Source organism: Leucoraja erinacea, chromosome 50, assembly GCF_028641065.1.
Source record: "Leucoraja erinacea ecotype New England chromosome 50, Leri_hhj_1, whole genome shotgun sequence".
NCBI classification, from domain to species: Eukaryota; Metazoa; Chordata; class Chondrichthyes; order Rajiformes; family Rajidae; genus Leucoraja; species Leucoraja erinaceus.
In genome coordinates, this window is record NC_073426.1 from 497041 (window position 1) to 515000 (window position 17960).

A 17960-nucleotide genomic window follows, 5' to 3' on the forward strand; every position below is an offset into this window, starting at 1 on the left:
CCCTATGCCCAGGCTACTGTTTGGGGGCCTGTAGATTAGTCCCATTAGGGTCTTTTTACCCTTACAATTCCTTAGTTCTATCCATACTGCCTCCACATCTCCTGTTTTAATGTCACCCTTTGCAAGGGACTGAATTTCATTCCTCACCAACAGGGCAACCCCACCCCCTCTGCCCACCTGCCTGTCTTATCGATAGGAGGTACCCTTGAATATTCAGTTCCCAACCCTGGGCCTCTTGCAGCCATGAGTCAGTAATTCCCACAACATCATACTTGTCAGTTTCTATCTGAGCCCAAGCTTGTCCTCTTTATTCCGTATACTTCGTGCATTCATATACAGCACTTTGATCTCCGTATTCACTTCCAACCTCAAACCGCTCACAATTGGCCCTGACCTTACTCTGTTGCCCACTCTCGAGCGTTCCTTCCCTTTAATTCGAGAATCTTTTGTAATGTTTCCTGCAGCCACTTCCCCTTCAACGCCATCTTTATACTCCCAATTTGTCAATCCCTCCCCCCCACTATTCAGTTTAAACCCACTCATGTAGCCCTAGCAAATCTGCCTGCCAGAATGTCGGTCCCCCTCCAGTTAAGGTGTAACCCGTCCCTTTTGTACAGGTCACTCCTACCCCAGAAGAGATCCCAGTGGTCTATAAATCTAAATCCTTGCTCCCTGCCACACATTCAGATCCCCTATCTCCCTGCTGCTGTCCTCATTAGCATGTGGTACTGGAAGCAATCCAGAGATAACCATCCTAGAAGTCCTGCCTTTCAGTCTTCGTCTCAACTCTCTGAACTCACGTTGCAGAACCTCCTTCCTCTTCTTCCCGATGTCATTTGTGCCTCCGTACACACTACTGCCGGCTGTTCACCTTCTCTCTCTCTCTCTCTCTCTCTCTCTCTCTCTCTCTCTCTCGAATGTTCAGAATTTGGCTTGTGACATCCTGAACCCTGGCACCAGGGAGGCAACAGACCATCCTCGCATCTCGTCTGCCGCCACAGAATCTCCTGTCTGCTCCTCGGACAATGGAGTCACCCACCACTAGGGCTCTGCCCGACGTTGGTCTCGCCGGTCGAGTCCCACCTCCAGGATTGGAGCCACGGATGTGTCCGGCGCTCGGACTGGAAACATCGTCTCCCCCGACAGTTCCCAAGAGGGCGTGCCTGTTTTCATTAGGCACAGTCACCTGGGTCTCCTGCACTCCACGGTTACCACCCATTCTCTCCGTCACCCACCTTGGTTCTTCCCGTATCCACGGCGTGACTACCTCACTGTCGGTCCTGTCCAGGAAACTCTCGTTTTCCCAGATGGACCTGAGGTGATCCAGCTGCTTCTCCAGTGCCCCAACACGGTCCTTTAGGAGCTGAAGCTGGACGCACTTGCCACAGTTGTAGCAGCCAGAGGCTCCATCCATGTCCCTGGGCTCCCACATTCTGCAAGCCTCACACTGTCTCATCTGCCCCGACATGTGTTCACCACGTTATGTCCTCTCGAGCTTTATGCCTAGCCTCCTCTCCTCGCCGAAGACTCTCGAGCCAAAGATACTCTAGCCAAAGATTCACTTTACTCACAAGGCACTTCCCTCACTGCGCTCCCTACGAGCCGTCTTGCTTATATTGACTGATATATTGGCTAATTTACCAATTTACAAACCAAATTGCTCAGTTTTAAACTGTTTTCCCCCTGACTCACTTCTAACTCTCCTCCCACTCGGGCTAGGGCCAGTCAGTGCTTTTTCCTGCTTCTCTTTGCTGCTGTTTCTTCAAAATCCACGGGAGCTCTGAGTTAAATCTGCCTGTGCTATGCCTCTTTTTAAAGTTTTCCTACTCCGACTCACTTCTAACTCTCCTCCCACTCGGGCTAGGGCCAGTCAGTGCTTTTTCCTGCTTCTCTTTGCTGCTGTTTCTTCAAACTCTACGGGAGCTCTGATGTCCTCTCCATTTGGCTGCATGAGTACAGCTCAAATATCCCTCGGGTTCAGCAGAATCATCTCAAACGGCCCCCCTCGCTCCCACTGCCTGGCCCACCCCTCCATCATCAACAAACATTGACTGCTGTGTCAACTAATGACTAAACCTAACCCCCCCCCCCCCGTGCCCCTCACCTTCCGCCCCCCCCCCCCCCGTCCCCTCACCCCTCCTCCCCACCAGGCCCCCCCCCACCCTGGCCCCTCCTCCCCCAGGCCTTTTGCAGCACAGGGACACACAAGGGCAGGTGAGGGTCAGAGCTGTGGGGTCAGGGTTCACGCCCCTTGTCACAGCTGGTGCTGGGAGAATGGCGTATGTGCACACCACTGATGCAACGGGCCAAATGGTCCCCTTCAGTACCTTGAGCTCTCACTCAATTCTTGACTAACATGGGTAGGTATGTTACAAAACTTACCTTCAGCGGCGCTACAGTTCTGTCACTGATCCTGTGCGTGACTTTGGCGCCTTTGAGGGGGGGGGGGGGGGGCGGGGTTAAAATGTGGTTTTCTCCTGCCTGCCAGAGTTTTATTTTCTCGGACTGCAGCTAATGCTGAAGAATTGTTCCGACTGCCGGTCTGTGAATTTTTTTTTAAACTTCGCTGGAAAATTTCTAACGCTGTAGTAAAATAAAAATCTGCTTCTAATGCCGTCAACGCCGACGGATTTCACGTACGGGACAGCTAAAGGTAAGTCATCTATTTTACATATAAACGTGCTTCTTAGGATGACCTTAATCCAAATGTTACGTTGCGAAAAGGTGACTTAGAACCAGCAGTGTTTTTCCTGCCGATATGGGGTTTAAATTCACCGCAAATGCAACGTTCCAATCGATCGCGTTCCACAAAATCCCACTCGCAATATTAAAATGGCCATTAATTTACGGGAATTAAACGCTAAATTCCTTCCATTTGGCCTGTAAATTAATGACAATCTATCTATATCTATATATGTATTAAAACTGTGTGTGTGTGTTTGTTTGTGGGTGTATGCCAGATGGACTGTGATTCCTTGGTCCGCCAAAACCACACCAAAAAACTCAAGAGATTTTTCCATTACGCTCGCGATTTCACTTTTACATTCTCTCATCCACTCCTCAAAACATTTGGACATTTTTATGTACACGTTTTTTAAATAAAATCCTTCCCCCCCCCCCCACCCACTAATTTTAAAATCTAAATGGGACTCACGAGCTGCTGACATCACAATCCCACATGCCGACCAATCCAGGCCCACCTGCCTCGAGTATACCTCCAAGTACGCTCGCGCCACGCCTCCTGCTGCTGGACTCCAGCCCGCCCGCCCCCCACTTCACCTCTCTCCCCCATCCTCTCCTTCCCCCCCCCCCCCCCCCCCCTATTCTGTTCGGGAACCTGGTCTAGTATACTTTTAAAACTCTGTGTGTGTGGGTGTATGTCATTTTGATTTTGCCTTTGATTCGTTACTCCGCGAAACTCCAGATGCAAAAACGCCGAGATTTTTACCATTTCGCTAACGATTTTACTTTTACATTCGCAAATCCACTCCTCATTAAATTTAGTCATTTTTCTGTACACATTTTTAATAAAATCCTTCACAAAATGTACTCTTTTCTTTAAATCAGCAGCTGCGGACGTCACAATGCCCTTGCGCTCACGGCTTGCACTCGTGGCACCGCCACCCATCCACCCACTCCAGCCCCCCCCCCCCCCCCCCCCCCCCCCGTTCTCAAAATGCGGGAGGTCACAGCAAAATGCGGATGCGGTCAGGTCACTGGCTTGAACATGGCGGCAGCAGTTACTGTCCTCTGGGAAACCTGCAATTCCTCCGTTGATCGCAGGGACACGGGGAATCGTCACGCGAGCGTTGCCGAGGCTGTCCACGTCCCTGAGGTCACCGAGTTCAGGTCTACCCTCTCACTCTCTCCTCCCCATCCTCCTTCCTCCCCCCCTCCCTCTCCATGCCCCCTCCCTCTCTCTCTCCCTCCTTCTCCCCCCCCTTCTCTCTCTCTCTGCCCTCACTCTCTAACCCCCCCCCCTTCCCCCCCCGCCTCTCTAGATGCGCCTGCAAGTTGGGGCTAGGCGTCAGTAGATAGTGCGATTATGGGGTAAAATGTGCATTTATTTGGACATTTAGGCTATTTAAAAATGTTAATCGTTTCTTAAGAAATGGATAGATGTTTAGATCTAGTCATTGAATTTTGTAATTAGCTACAATTAGGTAACTAACTAATTATATGCTTTAATTTCAGGTCATCCAAGTAAGATTGTTTCATATTTGTTTCAGAATGCTTCAGTCTATAATAACTGACATTTTATTTTAGTTCTCTTAATTTTTAAGAAAGTTATGGGCTTTTGACTGTCCTCGATCACAGCTTTTGTGTTCAGTCTATGGAAAAGCAATTTCCGAGTATGAAAATGGCCATAACTTCTTTAGTACTGAGGATATGAAAGTGAATTAGGTGTCAAATTAAACTGCTTTTTATGCTTTATCTGATGGGATAAATTGCAGACTTGATTTTTTAAATCTCAAAATGTTGTAACATTGCTAACATGGGGGCAGGGGGACGAGGGAAGAAGAATCGCAGATTACAACCTTTGAGAAAAAGGTAATGCTACGGTGGTCATGGGAGATTTCAACATGCAGGTAGACTGGGAAAGCCAGGTTGGCGCTGGATCCCAAGAAAGGAAATTTGTAGAGTGCCTCCGAGATGGATTCTTAGAGCAGTTTGTTGTGGAGCCTACCAGGGAAAAGGCAATACTGGATTTAGTGTTATGTAATGAACCGGATTTGATTGAGGCAGCGACCACAACATGATAAGTTTTAATCTGCAATTTGAGAGGGAGAAGGTGAAATTGGATGTGTCGGTATTACAGTTGAGCAAAGGGGACTATAGAGGCATGAGGGAGGAGCTGGCAAAACTTGACTGGAAAGGGACCCCAGCAGGGATGACATTGGAACAGCAATGGCAGGAATTTCTGTGAATAATTCGGAAGATGCAGAATCTTTTCATTCCAAAGAGGAAGAAAGTTTCTAATGGGAGAATGAGGTGACCGTGGCTGACAAGGGAAGTCAAGGACAGTATAAAAGTAAAAGCGAATGCAAAGATTAGTGGGAAGCTGGAGGATTGGGAAGCTTTTAAAGAACAACAAAAGGTAACCAAAAAGGCAATACGGGGAGAAAAGATGAAATACGATGGTAAGCTAGTCAATATTATAAAGGAGGATAGCAAGTTTCTTCAGTTATATAAAGAGTAAGAAAGAGGCAAAAGTGGGCGTTGGACCGCTGGGAAATAATAACGAATAAAGAAATGGCAGGGGAGTTAAATAACGTTTTTTTGCATCAGTCTTCACAATGGAAGATACCAGCAACGTGCCTGAAATTCACGACAGTGGAGGTTAGTGGAGTGGCTATTACTAGGGAGAAGGTGCTTGGGAAGCTGAAAGGGCTGAAGGTGGAGGTCACCTGGACTGGATGGACTGCACCCTAAGGTTCTGAAAGAGGTGGCTTTAGAGATCGTGGAGGCGTTAATAGTGATATTTCAAGAATCTAGAAGCAGGAGTGGTCCCAGATGATTGGAAAATTGCCAATATTACCCAGCCCAAGAAGGGAGCAAAGCAGAATAGGTGGAACTATCGGCCGGTTAGTCTGATCAGTGGTTGGTAAGGAATTTAGAGTCCACTAGACCCAGGGGGACCCGTTGTGGGGGGAGGGGGGGGGGGGGGGCGCGCGGCCTTCGGCGTCACACACACACTAACCCCCCCCCCCCAGATATTATATTAATATTATTCCTTTTACCCCATCCCCCGCCCTATCCACTCAAGCAGAATCCTCAACTGCGCAGGCGCGGCTAGAGCGGGGGAATTGGAGAGGGAGGCGGAGGCGGAGGGGGATAGAAAGGGAGAAGGAGGTGGTAGAGATTGAGGGGTGGGGGGGGGGGGTGCGCGGCATCACAGGGAAGGGATGGTTCTCGAACGCAATACTCCACCACTCACCCATAGTAGGTATGTTACAATACTTACCTTCAGCGGCACTGCAATTCTGCCACTGTCCGTGTGCGCGATTTTAGCGCGTTTGAGGGGGGGGGGGGGGCGGGGTTAAAACGCATTTTTTTCCGACCTGGTCCCGAATTATATTTTGTTGGAGTGCAAGATGTTGCTAAAGAATCATTCCCACGGCCGTTCTGTGTGGTTTTTTTAAAAATTCGCCCGACAAGTTAATCGCTGGAGTGATTTTAAAATCAGCTTCTGAAGCCGTCAATGCCGACAATGGGGCCGGATTTTATGTAGGGGACAGGTAAAAGAAAGTAGTTTATTTTTATGTATAAAAGTGTTTCTTAAGATGCATTTAATTCACATTTTAAGTTGCGAAACGGTGATTTAGTCCCTGAACGAACAGGCAGTGTATTTGCTGCCGATATGGGGACTAAATCACCGCAACCTCAACGTTCCAAATGGTCCCGTTCCAGAAAATCCCACTCGCAAGCTGATTTAAATGGCCATTAATTTACAGGTATTAAACATTAAATTCCTTCCATTTGGCCTATAAATCAATGACAATGAAATTTTAAAATTATGTTATATTCTGAATTCTTGAGTGAATGTTATTTGGACACTTAGGCTATTTAAAAATGTTAATCTATTCTTAAGAAATAGATAGAAGTTTAGACCTAGTAATTGAATTTTGTAATTAGCTACAATTAGGTAACTAACTGCTTTTAGGTAACTAATATGCTTTAATTTCAAGTCATCTAAGTAAGATTGTTTCATATTTGTTTCAGAATGCTTCAATCTACAATAACTGAACATTTATTTCAGTTCTCTTAAATTTTAAGAAAGTTATGGGCTTTTAAATGTTCTCGTTCATAGCTTTTGTGTTAAGTCAATGAAAACGCAATAGGTAACAAGATGCTAATTTCCTAGTATGAAAATGGCCATACCTTTTTTAATACTGAAGATATGAAAGTGAATTAGGTGTCAAATTAAACTTCTATTTATGCTTTATCTGATGGGATAAATTAAAGACTTGATTTTTTAAATCTCAAAATTTTGTAACATTGCTACCCATAGGTCCCAGTATTCACCACTCCCTGAGAGGGAGGGAGGACAGAGAGGGAGGGAGGGGCAGAGGAGGAGAGGGGGGGCAGATAGGGAGGGAGGGATGGAGAGGAAGGGGGGGGGGGAGGGAGAGGGGGAGGGGGGGCAGATAGAGAGGGCCCCTCCCCCCCCCCTTCCTTCCCCCCTCCCCCCCCTCCTCTCTCCCCCCCCCCCCACCCCCCTCTCCACACCTCTCTTCTTCCTCCTCTCCACCCCTCCCTCCACCCCCCACCTCTCCCTCTCTGCTCTGGGGAGCGGGTAGAGAGGGAGGGGGAGAGGGTAGAGGCAGCTGCTGCCCAGGTCGCAGAGCAGAATCGTCCCGAGTTAGGCTGCGGCCAGCATGGACCAGAGCGAGGACTGGAGCGATTTGAGGACATTCCAAAGCAGGGCCGACCGATCGTGGCTTCCGCGGGGGTAAGCCAGCGTGACAGACGATCGGGCGGGGGAGACGGAGAGGAGGTCGTCCCCTGTGAAGGCCGCCACAGCCACTTATCCGCTGCACTTGCCCGCCGCCATGTTGTAGAACTTGAAGGAGCCCAGCGGAGCGTGCTGCACGACTTGATCACGTGTTCAACGACTTCAATGCAGAGCCCTGGGGGGAGTGGGGGGGGGGGAGCGGCAGGGCCACGTAACTCGTAGCTCGTGGAAACCAGTGGGGGTAACTCGCAGCTTGCCGCGAGGAGCAAAGGCATTGTGACGTCATCCAGCTCGCTTCAGCACGCTAGATTTTAAAAAGATGTCAGATTGGTGAACAATTTTAGTAAAAAACTCAGGAAATAATAAATCAAATTTTCAGATGACTGGGAATCATGAGGTTAATCTCTTCCGGAATATGTAAAAATGTCACCGTTACTGCGTCGGGTTTTCGAGGAGATGTGAATCAAAGAAAAAGTTCAAGCAAGCAAGCAAGCAAACCCACAACTAAACATCCAAGATCAGAGTTTTATAATATGATAGATTATAAAGGATGAGGTTACGGAGTATTTGGAAGTGCACGACAATATAGGCCGAAGTCAGCATGGCTTTGTGAAGGGGAGGTCTTGCCTGACAAATTTGCTGGAATTCTTTGAAAAAGTAAATAGCAGGACAGACAAAGGAGGGTCAGTAGATGTTGTTTACCTAGATTCTCAGAAAGCCTTTGATAAGATGCCCCACATGAGGAAGCTAAGGAAGATGAGAGCCCACAGTATCAAAGGGCATGTAGTAGCATGGATATCAGGTTGGCTGGATGGCAAAAGACAAAGAGTGGCAATAAAGCGGGCATTTTCTGGTTGGCTGCCAGTGACTAGCGGAGTTCCACAGGGCTCGGTGCTGGGGCCGCTATTCTTCATGTTGTATATTAATGATTGGACGAGGGGATTAAAGCCTTTGTGGCCAGGTTTGAGGATGATATGAAAACAGGTGGAGGGGCAGGTAGTGTAGAGAAAGGACTCTGCAGGATTTGGACAGGTTGGGAGAGTGGGCAGAGAAGTGGCAGATGGAACATAGTGTAGCAAAGTGTGGAGTCATGCATTTTGGTAGTAGGAATTAAGGCGTAGACTATTTTCTAAATGGGAAGAGAATCCAGAGATCGGAGGTGCAAAGGGACTTGGGATTGCTGGTGCAGGATTCCCACAATGTTAATCTGCAAATTGAATCGGTAGTAAAGAAAGCAAACGCAATATTATTTCAGAGGGCTTGTTTACAAAAACAGAGATGTAATGCTGAGGCTCTATAAGGCGCTGGTCAGACCGCATTTGGAATATTGTGAGCAATTTTGGGCACCATATCTGAGGAAGGATGTGCTGGCTCTGGAGAGGGTCCAGAGGAGATTTACAAGAATAATCCTAGGAATTAGTAGGTTAACCTATGATGAGCGTTTGTCGGCACTGGGCCTATACTCACTGGAGTTTAGAAGAATGAGGGGGGGGGGGGCGGACCTCATTGAAATGAATAGTGCAAGGCTTGGATAGAGTGGATGTGTAGAGGATGTTTCCACTAGTGGGAGAGTCTGGGATGAGAGGTCATAGTCTCAGAGTGAAAGGACGTTCTTTTAGGAAGGAGAAGATGACAATTTATTTTAGTCAGAGGCAGTTGAATCGGTGGAATTCTTTGCCACAGAAGTCTGTGGAAGCCGTCAGTGGATATTTTAAGGCAGAGATAGATACATATTGATTAGTACGCGTGTCAGAGGTTATGGGGAGAAAGCTGGAGAATTGGGTTAGGAGAGATAGATCAGCCATGATTGAATGGCGGAGTAGATTTGTTCGGCCGCATGACCTAATTCTGCTCTAATCACTTATGATCTTATGATTGCCGTCATTGTCTTGTGTGTGCCTGACCCCGTGCCCTGTGCGGATGGTGCAGCAGGGACGGGACAGTGGCTGAGGGAGGGGGGGGAAAATGGGGGGGTGAGGGAGAAGGTATTGAGGGCAGGGGTGTTGAGGGGTGGGGGTGTTGAGGGGGATGTTGAGGGGGGATGTTGAGGGGGGATGTTGATGGGGGGATGCGTTGAGGGGGGTTAGAGTGTTGATGGGGGGATATTGGAGGGGGGATGTGGAGGGGGGGTGTGGATGGGGGTGTGGAGGGGGTGTGGAGGGGGGTGTGGAGGGGGGTGTGGGAGGGGGGTGTGTGGAGGGGGGGTGTGGAGGGGGGGTGTGGAGGGGGGGTGTGGAGGGGGGGTGTGGAGGGGGGGGTGTGGAGGGGGGGTGTGGAGGGGGTGTGTGGGAGGGGGGTGTGGAGGGGGGGGGTGTGGGGGGGGGGGTGGAGGTGGGGGGTGGGGGGGGGGGTGTGGGGGGGGGGTGGGTGGGTGGGGGGGGGGTGTGGAGGGGGGGGGGGGGGTGTGGAGGGGGGGGGGGTGGAGGGGGGTGTGGTGTGGGGGGTGTGGGAGGGAGGGGCAGCAGGAGTTCCACTCTGGCCTTGGACATGTGCTACTGTCCCGGTTGGGGCGTCGTATAAATGCTGGCATCCACAGCAGCACGGCCGATGTGGTTGACTTTTGCCCATATGGTTTGCGGGGGGTGTGGTCGACAAGGATGACTCGGGGGAGCGCTGTAGGCCCGCCACACGATCCCTGCAACACACAGTAACACCGTCAGCGAGCTGCCCGCGGGGCACCACACACAGACCCAGGAGCCTGCATCACCGTCCCACCTAACATGGTTACCCCACCCCCCCCCACCCCTACACCCCCCTGGCCCCCACCCGACCCCTACACCCCCCCCTACCTCTCCACCCCCCACACTTACACCCCCCCCCTCACCTACACCCCCACCTCCCCCTACACCCCCCCACCTACACCCCCCCACCCCTACACCCCCCCCACCACTACACCCCCCACCCCCCACCCCCCCACCTACACCACAAACCCCCACACTTCCACCCCCCCCCACCCCCCCCCCCCCTCCACCTACACCCCCCACACCTACACCCCCCCACACCTACACCCCCCCCCCCACACCTACACCCCCCCACCACTACACCCCCCCACCTACACCCCCCCTCCACACAACCACCCTCCACCTACACCCCCCCCCACACGCTACACCCCCCCACACACTACCCCCCCCTCCACCTACACCCCCCACACCTACACCCCCCCCACACACTAACTTACACCCCCCCCACACCTAACACCCCCCTCCACCTACAACTCCCCCCCACTACCCCCCACCCCCCCCACCTACACCCCCCCCACACCTACACCCCCCCCCACACTACACCCACCCCCACCTACACCCCCACACCTACACACTAACCCCCCACACCACACTAACCCCCCCACACACACACCCCCACTCCTACTACCCCCCCCCACACACCTACACCCCCCCCACACCTACCCCCCCCCCCAACCACCTACACCCCCCACACCTACACACCCCACTCCACCTACACCCCCCCCCCACCACACACACACCCCCCCTCCACCTACACACCCCCACACCTTACACCCCCCCACACACCTACACCCCCCACACCCCACACTACCCCCCCCACCTACACCCCCACCCCACCCACACACACACACCTACCACCCCCCCCCTACACCCCCCCTCCACCTACACCCCCCCCACACCACACCACCCCACACACTACACCCCCCCTCCCCTACAACCCCAACACACACCTACACCCACCCACCCTACACCCCCCCCCACACACTACCCCCCCCCCACCACCTACACCCCCCACACCTACACCCCCCCCCACACACTACACCCCCCCCCCACACACACACCCCCCCCACCACACCCCATGACACCTACACCCCCCCACACACCCCCCCCCCCACACACACACTACCCCCCCCACACCACACCCCCCCCCCCCACACACACTACACCCCCCCACCACACCACACTAACACCCCCCCACCCACACACCCACCCACACCCTACCCCCCCCCACACTACACCCCCCCCACACACGCACACTACAACCCCCCCCCACACACACTAACCCCCCCTATACACACACCCCCCCCCCCCACACCCCCCCACACCACACCCCACACACCACACTAACACCCCCCACACAACTACCCCCCCCCCACACCCTCCCACCCACCCCCCCCCACCTAACACCCCCCCACACACTAACCCCCTTCACACTAAACCCCCCCCACACACACCCCCCCACACACTACACACCACCACCCCCCAACCTCACCTACTACCCCCCACACACACAACCTCCCCCACACCACACCCCCCCCACACCACCTACACCCACCCACACCTACACCCCCCCTCCACTACACCCCCCCCACACACTACACCCCCCACACCTACACCCCCCCCCACACCTACACCCCCCACACCACACCACCCACCCCCCCTACACACCCCCCACACCTACACCCCCCACACACACCCCACACCCACACCCCCACACACACTACACCCCCCCCCACACACACCCCCCCCTACCCACCCCACACACACTACCCCCCACCCCCCCCAACACCTACACACACCCCCACACCTACCACCCCCACACACACACTACACCCCCCCACACCACACACACCCACACCCCCCCCCCACCTAACCCCCCCCCACTACACACTCCCCCCCACACACACACTAACTACCCCCACACACCCACCACACACACCCCCACACCCCCCACTACCCCCCCCCCACACACACACCTACCCCCCCCACACTACCACCCCCCCACTACCACTATACACCCCCACCCACACTACTCACCCCCACCCCCCCACTACACATCCCCCCACCACACTACACCCCCCCCACACACACACCTAACCCCCCACTACACACCCCCCCCCCCCACACCCCACACACCTACACCCCCCCCCCACACCTACACCCCCCACCTACAACCCCCCCACACCACACACACCCCCCCACACCACACTACCCCCACACACTACACACCCCCCCACACACACTACCACACCCCCACACACTACAACACCACCCCCACCACACACACCACACCCCACCCCCCCACACACACCCCCCCCTCACCACCACCACACCCCCCCACACACCCCCCACCCCCAACCCCACACCCCCACACACCCTACACCCCCCCCACACACACACCCCCCCACACACTACCACCCCCCACCCTACACCCCACCCCCCCCACCCCACACCCCACACACCCCACCCCCCCACACACACACCCACACACACACCCCCCCACCCACCTACACCCCACCCACACACCACACCCACCCCCCACCCCACCCTACACCCACCACACACTACACCCCCCCACACCTACACCCCCCACCCACCTACACACCCCCCCACACACACCCCCCACACACATACACACACCCCCCACCCACACCACACCCACCCTACACACACACACCTACCCCCCCCCACTCCACACTACACCCCCCACACACACACACCCCCACCCCACACCCCCCCACACACCCCCCCCCACCACACACTACACCCCCCCACCTACACACACCCCCCCACACCCCCACCCCCCCCCCCCCCCCCCCCCCCCCCCCCACCCCACCCCCCCCCACCCCCCACACCCCCCCACACCTACACCCCCCCACACACTACACCCCCCCCCCACACCCCCCACCCCCCACACACCTACACCCCCCACACACTCACCCCCCCACCCACACCCCCCCCCACACCTACACCCCCACACCTACACACCCCCACACCTACACCCCCCCACACACCTACACCCCCCCACACACTACACCCCCCCCACCCTACACCCCCACACCTACACCCCCCCCACCCCCACACCCCCCCCACACCCCCACACTACACCCCCCCCCACACCTACACCCACACCACACCCTAACCCCCCACACCTACACCCCACCCCCACCACTACACCCCCCACACCTACACCCCCCCACACCTACACCCCCCCACACCTACCCCCCCACACTACACCCCCCCACACTACACCCCCCCAACCTACACCCCCCCACCACCTACACCCCCCCCACACCTACACCCCCCACACCCACCCCCCACAACCTACACCCCCCCACACCCCCCACACCCTACACCCCCCCCACACCTACACCCCCCCCACCCCCCCCACCCTACACCCCCCCCCACACCTACACCCCCCACACCTACACCCCCCCACACCTACACCCCCCCCCCACACCCCCCCCCACACCTACACCCCCCCACACCTACACCCCCCCCACTCCTACACCCCCCCACACCTACACCCCCCACACCATGAAGCCTCGTACCCCTCAACCCCGACCCCTGGCCTTACCGAGCCCAGTCTCTCAGCTGTGTCGCTGTGAGTGAGCAGCCGGGGTGAAGCTGCACCACCGCCACCACCTTCTGTCCCCACGTCAGGTCAGCTGCTCCAATCACCACCACGTCTGCAGAGCACACATCAGTCAGAGCAGCCATTGGGCACAGGGTCACTCAGCACATAGACAAGCCCTTCGGCCCACTCTGTCACTGCTGGCCCTCAGCAACCCACCCGTACTGCTCCGTTGCCCAGGTCCATGTCCACAGGTGCGGGCTGTCACAGCCCAGGTGTCAGAGAGCAGGGCAGCAGTGAGGGAGTTGCCAGGTATAGTCAGTGGCCATTCACACCCATGTTTAGGGAAGTGACCTTAAGATGCTGATGACACTGTGGGGGTTGGGCCTGATCTCCGATAACAATGAGAAGGCCTTACCGGGAGGAGGTGGCTGATCTGGCACTCTGGTGTCAGGACAACAGCCTTCTCTTGAATGTAATAAAAACTAATGAGCTGATTGTGGAATTTAGAAGGGCTGAACATTCGAGGACGTACACGCCACTAGGGATAAATGGGGCTACTGTGGATAGGGTTAGCAGCTTTAAATACCTGGGAGTCCACATCACAGAGAATCTGATGTGGACAACAGACGCTGCCACACTGCTGATTAAGGCAAGGCAGCGCCTTTACCACCTCAGGCAGCTGAGGAAATTCAGAGTCTCTCTAAGGATCCTTCAGTGCTTCTACTCTGGGGTCGTATAAAGCATCTTGTCCGGCAACATCTCAATCTGGTTTGGGAATTGCTCTGCCTAGGACAGGAAGGCTCTGCAGAGAGTAGTGCGTTCGGCCAAACGCACTATGGGAACTACACTCACCCCCCTGCAGGGCCTATACACCAGGAGGTGCAGATCCAGAGCCAGCAACATTATGGGGGACCCCTTCCCCCCCCCAGCAACGGACTGTTCCAGCTGCTACGGTCAGGCAAACGCCTCCGCTGTCATGCTGCGAAAACAGAGAGGATGAGACAGAGTTTCTTCCCACAGGCCATCAGGACTGTAAACTCTTAATTCACCAGGGACTAAATACTGTTGTGTTGTGTGTTTTTTGTTATTCTAAAATGTAAATACTGGTTCTGTTCTATTCTGTTCTGTTGTTCTGTAGTTTTTGCACAATTCGCAGGCATTGCCACTTTCATTTCACTGCACATCTTGTATGTGTATGTGACAAATGAAGTTGACTTGACTTGACAAGGGGCTCGCTCAGCACACGGGTGGGGTCAATACTTAAGGTTACAACGTTAGGGCTTTATTTAATTTATAGGCGACCCCTGCGTCAAAAGTGCGAGGAAAATGATTGAAAGGAACGTGAGGGGCGACTTTTTCCACATAGTGTATAGAACGAGCTGCCAGAGGAGTAGGTGCAATAATAACATTTAAAAGACATTTGAGCAGGTACATGGATAGGAAAAGTTTAGAGGGATGTGAGCCATATCTAGGCAAATAGGACTCGAGTAGATGGGGCACCTTGGTCGGCATGGATGAAGGGTCGATGCTGTGTGACTCGAACACTCGGCCCAGTTATTAACACCAACTTGTGCAGGGGTTTGTGCAGGGAATGCTGACCTGCAATATCGGGATGCCCCAGGAGATGGCGCTCGATGTCCAGGGCACTGATCTTGTATCCCCCGGACTTGATGATGTCCACAGAGGTTCGGCCCAGAATCCAGTAAATTCCGTCCCGGTAACACACTGTGTCCCCTGCACAAACCAAACAAATAAAACACAGCCCGTGATCAGGGTCCACACACACTCCCCGAACATCACAGCACCAGGAATTCAGTAACCCCCTGTACACACCAAACACGGTCCGACAGAACAGGTACCGTGTCCCCTACACAAAGCAAACACAGACCATCAGCAGGGTCCCGCTACACTCCCCAAACATCCATGCAGCCCTTAAGATCACAGGCTGACGGCAGAATGACGACACTGCAGTGTGCTGCACAGTGGTGCAGTGGGTAGAGACTCGGCTTCTCTCCTGATCTCAGGTGGTGTCTATGTTCTCCCTGTGACAACGTGGACTTCCTCCAGATGCTCTGGTTTCCTCCCCAAGTCCCAAAGAGGTGCAGGTTTGCAGGTTAATTGGCCCTCTCTAAATTGTCCCCAGTGTGTAAGAAGTGGATGCGAAACTGGGATGCAAAAATAGGTGCAGGAGTTGGCCATTCGGCCTTCAAGCCATTCAATGTGATCATGGCTGGTCATCCATAATCAGTTCCCCGTTCCTGCCTTCTCACCATATCCCTTGATTCCGCTAGCCCTAAGAGCTCATCTAACTCTCTTTTGAGTGCATCCAGTGAATCGGTCTCCACTGCCCTCTGTGGCAGAGAATTCCACAAATTCACAACTCTCTTGGTGAAAAAGTCTTTCCTCATCTCATTTTTAAATGGCCTCTTATTCTTAAACTGTGGCCCCTGGTTCTGGACTCCCCCAACATCTGGAAAAAATTTCCCTGCATCTAGTGTGTCCAATCCCTTAATAATTTTATATGTTTCTGTAAGATATCCTTTCATCCCTCTAAATTCCAGTGAATACAAACCCAGCTGCTCCATTCTTTCATCATATGACAGTCCCGCCATCCCGGGAGTTAACATTGTAAACCTACGCTGCACTCCCTAAATAGCAAGAATGTCCTTTCTCATATTTGGAGACCGAAACTGCACACAATACTCCAGGTGTGCTCTCACCAGGGCCCTGTACAACTGCAGACGGACCTCTTTGCTCCGATACTCAACTCCTCTTGTTATGCAGGCCAACTTGCCATTAACTTTCTTCATTGCCTGCTTACTTGCAGTGAAGTGACTAATATACAAGGACACTCAAGTCTCGTTATACTTCCCTTTTTCCTAATTTGGCAACATTCAGATAATAATCTGCCTTCCCGTTCTTACCACCAAAGTGGATATACTCACATTTATCCACATTATACTGCATCTGCCATGCATCTGCCCACTCACCCAACTTATCAAGTCACCTTGCATCCTCATAGCATCCTCTTCACAGTTCACACTGCCACCCAGCTTTGTGTCATCTGCAAATTTGCAGGGTGACTTGGATAGGTTGGGTGAGTGGGGAGAAGCATGGCAGATACAGTATAATGTGGATACATTTGCTAATGTTACTTTTAATTCCTTCATCTAAATCATTAATATATATTGTGAATAGCTGTGGTCCCAGTACCGAGCCATGTGGCATCCCACTAGTCACTGGCTGCCATTCTGAAAGGGAACCGTTAATTCCTATTCTTTGTTTCCTGTCTGACAACCAATTTTCTATCCATGTCAATAAGAGAGTTCGGTATTCCGACTACGCATGCCCAGGTCATAGGTGACTCTCTATAAACATTCTCGGCAACTGTGTCGCTGCATTGTGTGCAGGCTTGCATTTTTTCCTTGGTCGGGGTCGGGCCTGGCTCTCCATCGCTGCGGCCGCTGTAGAGTTGCTGCTGGGTCGTCCCCGTCCCCGTCCCCGTCCCCTCCCGGGTGTCCCGTCCATGTCCTGGGCTGTCGGGGCGGCCCCAGACTTGCAGCCGACGCTACAGCCGCTGGCTCTGGCTGGGCTCTGCCTGTCCCACTGGGTTTGCCGGCAGCCCTGGACTGTAGCGCGTACGGCACCAGGGACCCGGCTTTGATCCTGGCAGCAGATGAGGCGCGAGAATATCTCTCCGCCGGTCCAGTCTCCCCCCGTCTCCCACTCGCATCTGCCCCTTCTCTCCCACAACCTGGCACTGGCCGTTCCGTCCCCTCCCCTCCCGGGTGTCCTGTCCCTGTCCGGGGGCGGCCACAGGGATCGGGCCTGGCTTGCAGCCGGCACGGAGGGGCAGTGCTGGCTCCAGCTCCCGGGGGGCCGATCCCCAGAGGGACAGGCGGAGTTGAGCTGTGGTTGGCTCTTTTTATCTGCTCTGGCTGTGGGCCTAGGACCCGGTGTCTCATTGGTCCAGACGTCTCCAGCCTCCCCCCAGGCGGGGATGGGACACTCGGGGGGGACGGGGGACGGGGGACGGTCCAGTGGAGGTTCGGCAGTGCTTGCGGCGCCAGGGACCCGGGTTCGATCCTGGCTGCGGATGAGGAGCGGGTCTGTGTGCGTGCAGCTGCCCAGAATGTGTCTCTGCCAGTCCAGTCCCCCCCCCCACACTGATGGTACTCTACACCCA

At 54.1% G+C, this 17960-nt stretch overlaps 1 protein-coding gene across 1 annotated transcript in view; it reads right to left on the reverse strand.

Annotated features, from left to right (window-relative positions):
- Nucleotides 1-17960, reverse strand: part of acsf3 (acyl-CoA synthetase family member 3) — a 78893-nt gene that overhangs the window by 30339 nt on the left and 30594 nt on the right. Inside the window, exons 8-10 of the mRNA XM_055664901.1 lie at nucleotides 15374-15508; nucleotides 13775-13886; nucleotides 10021-10091 (exon numbers count right to left, since the gene is read on the reverse strand). Coding sequence (XP_055520876.1) covers nucleotides 10021-10091; nucleotides 13775-13886; nucleotides 15374-15508 — 318 coding nt within the window. The remainder of the gene's footprint in view (nucleotides 1-10020; nucleotides 10092-13774; nucleotides 13887-15373; nucleotides 15509-17960) is intronic.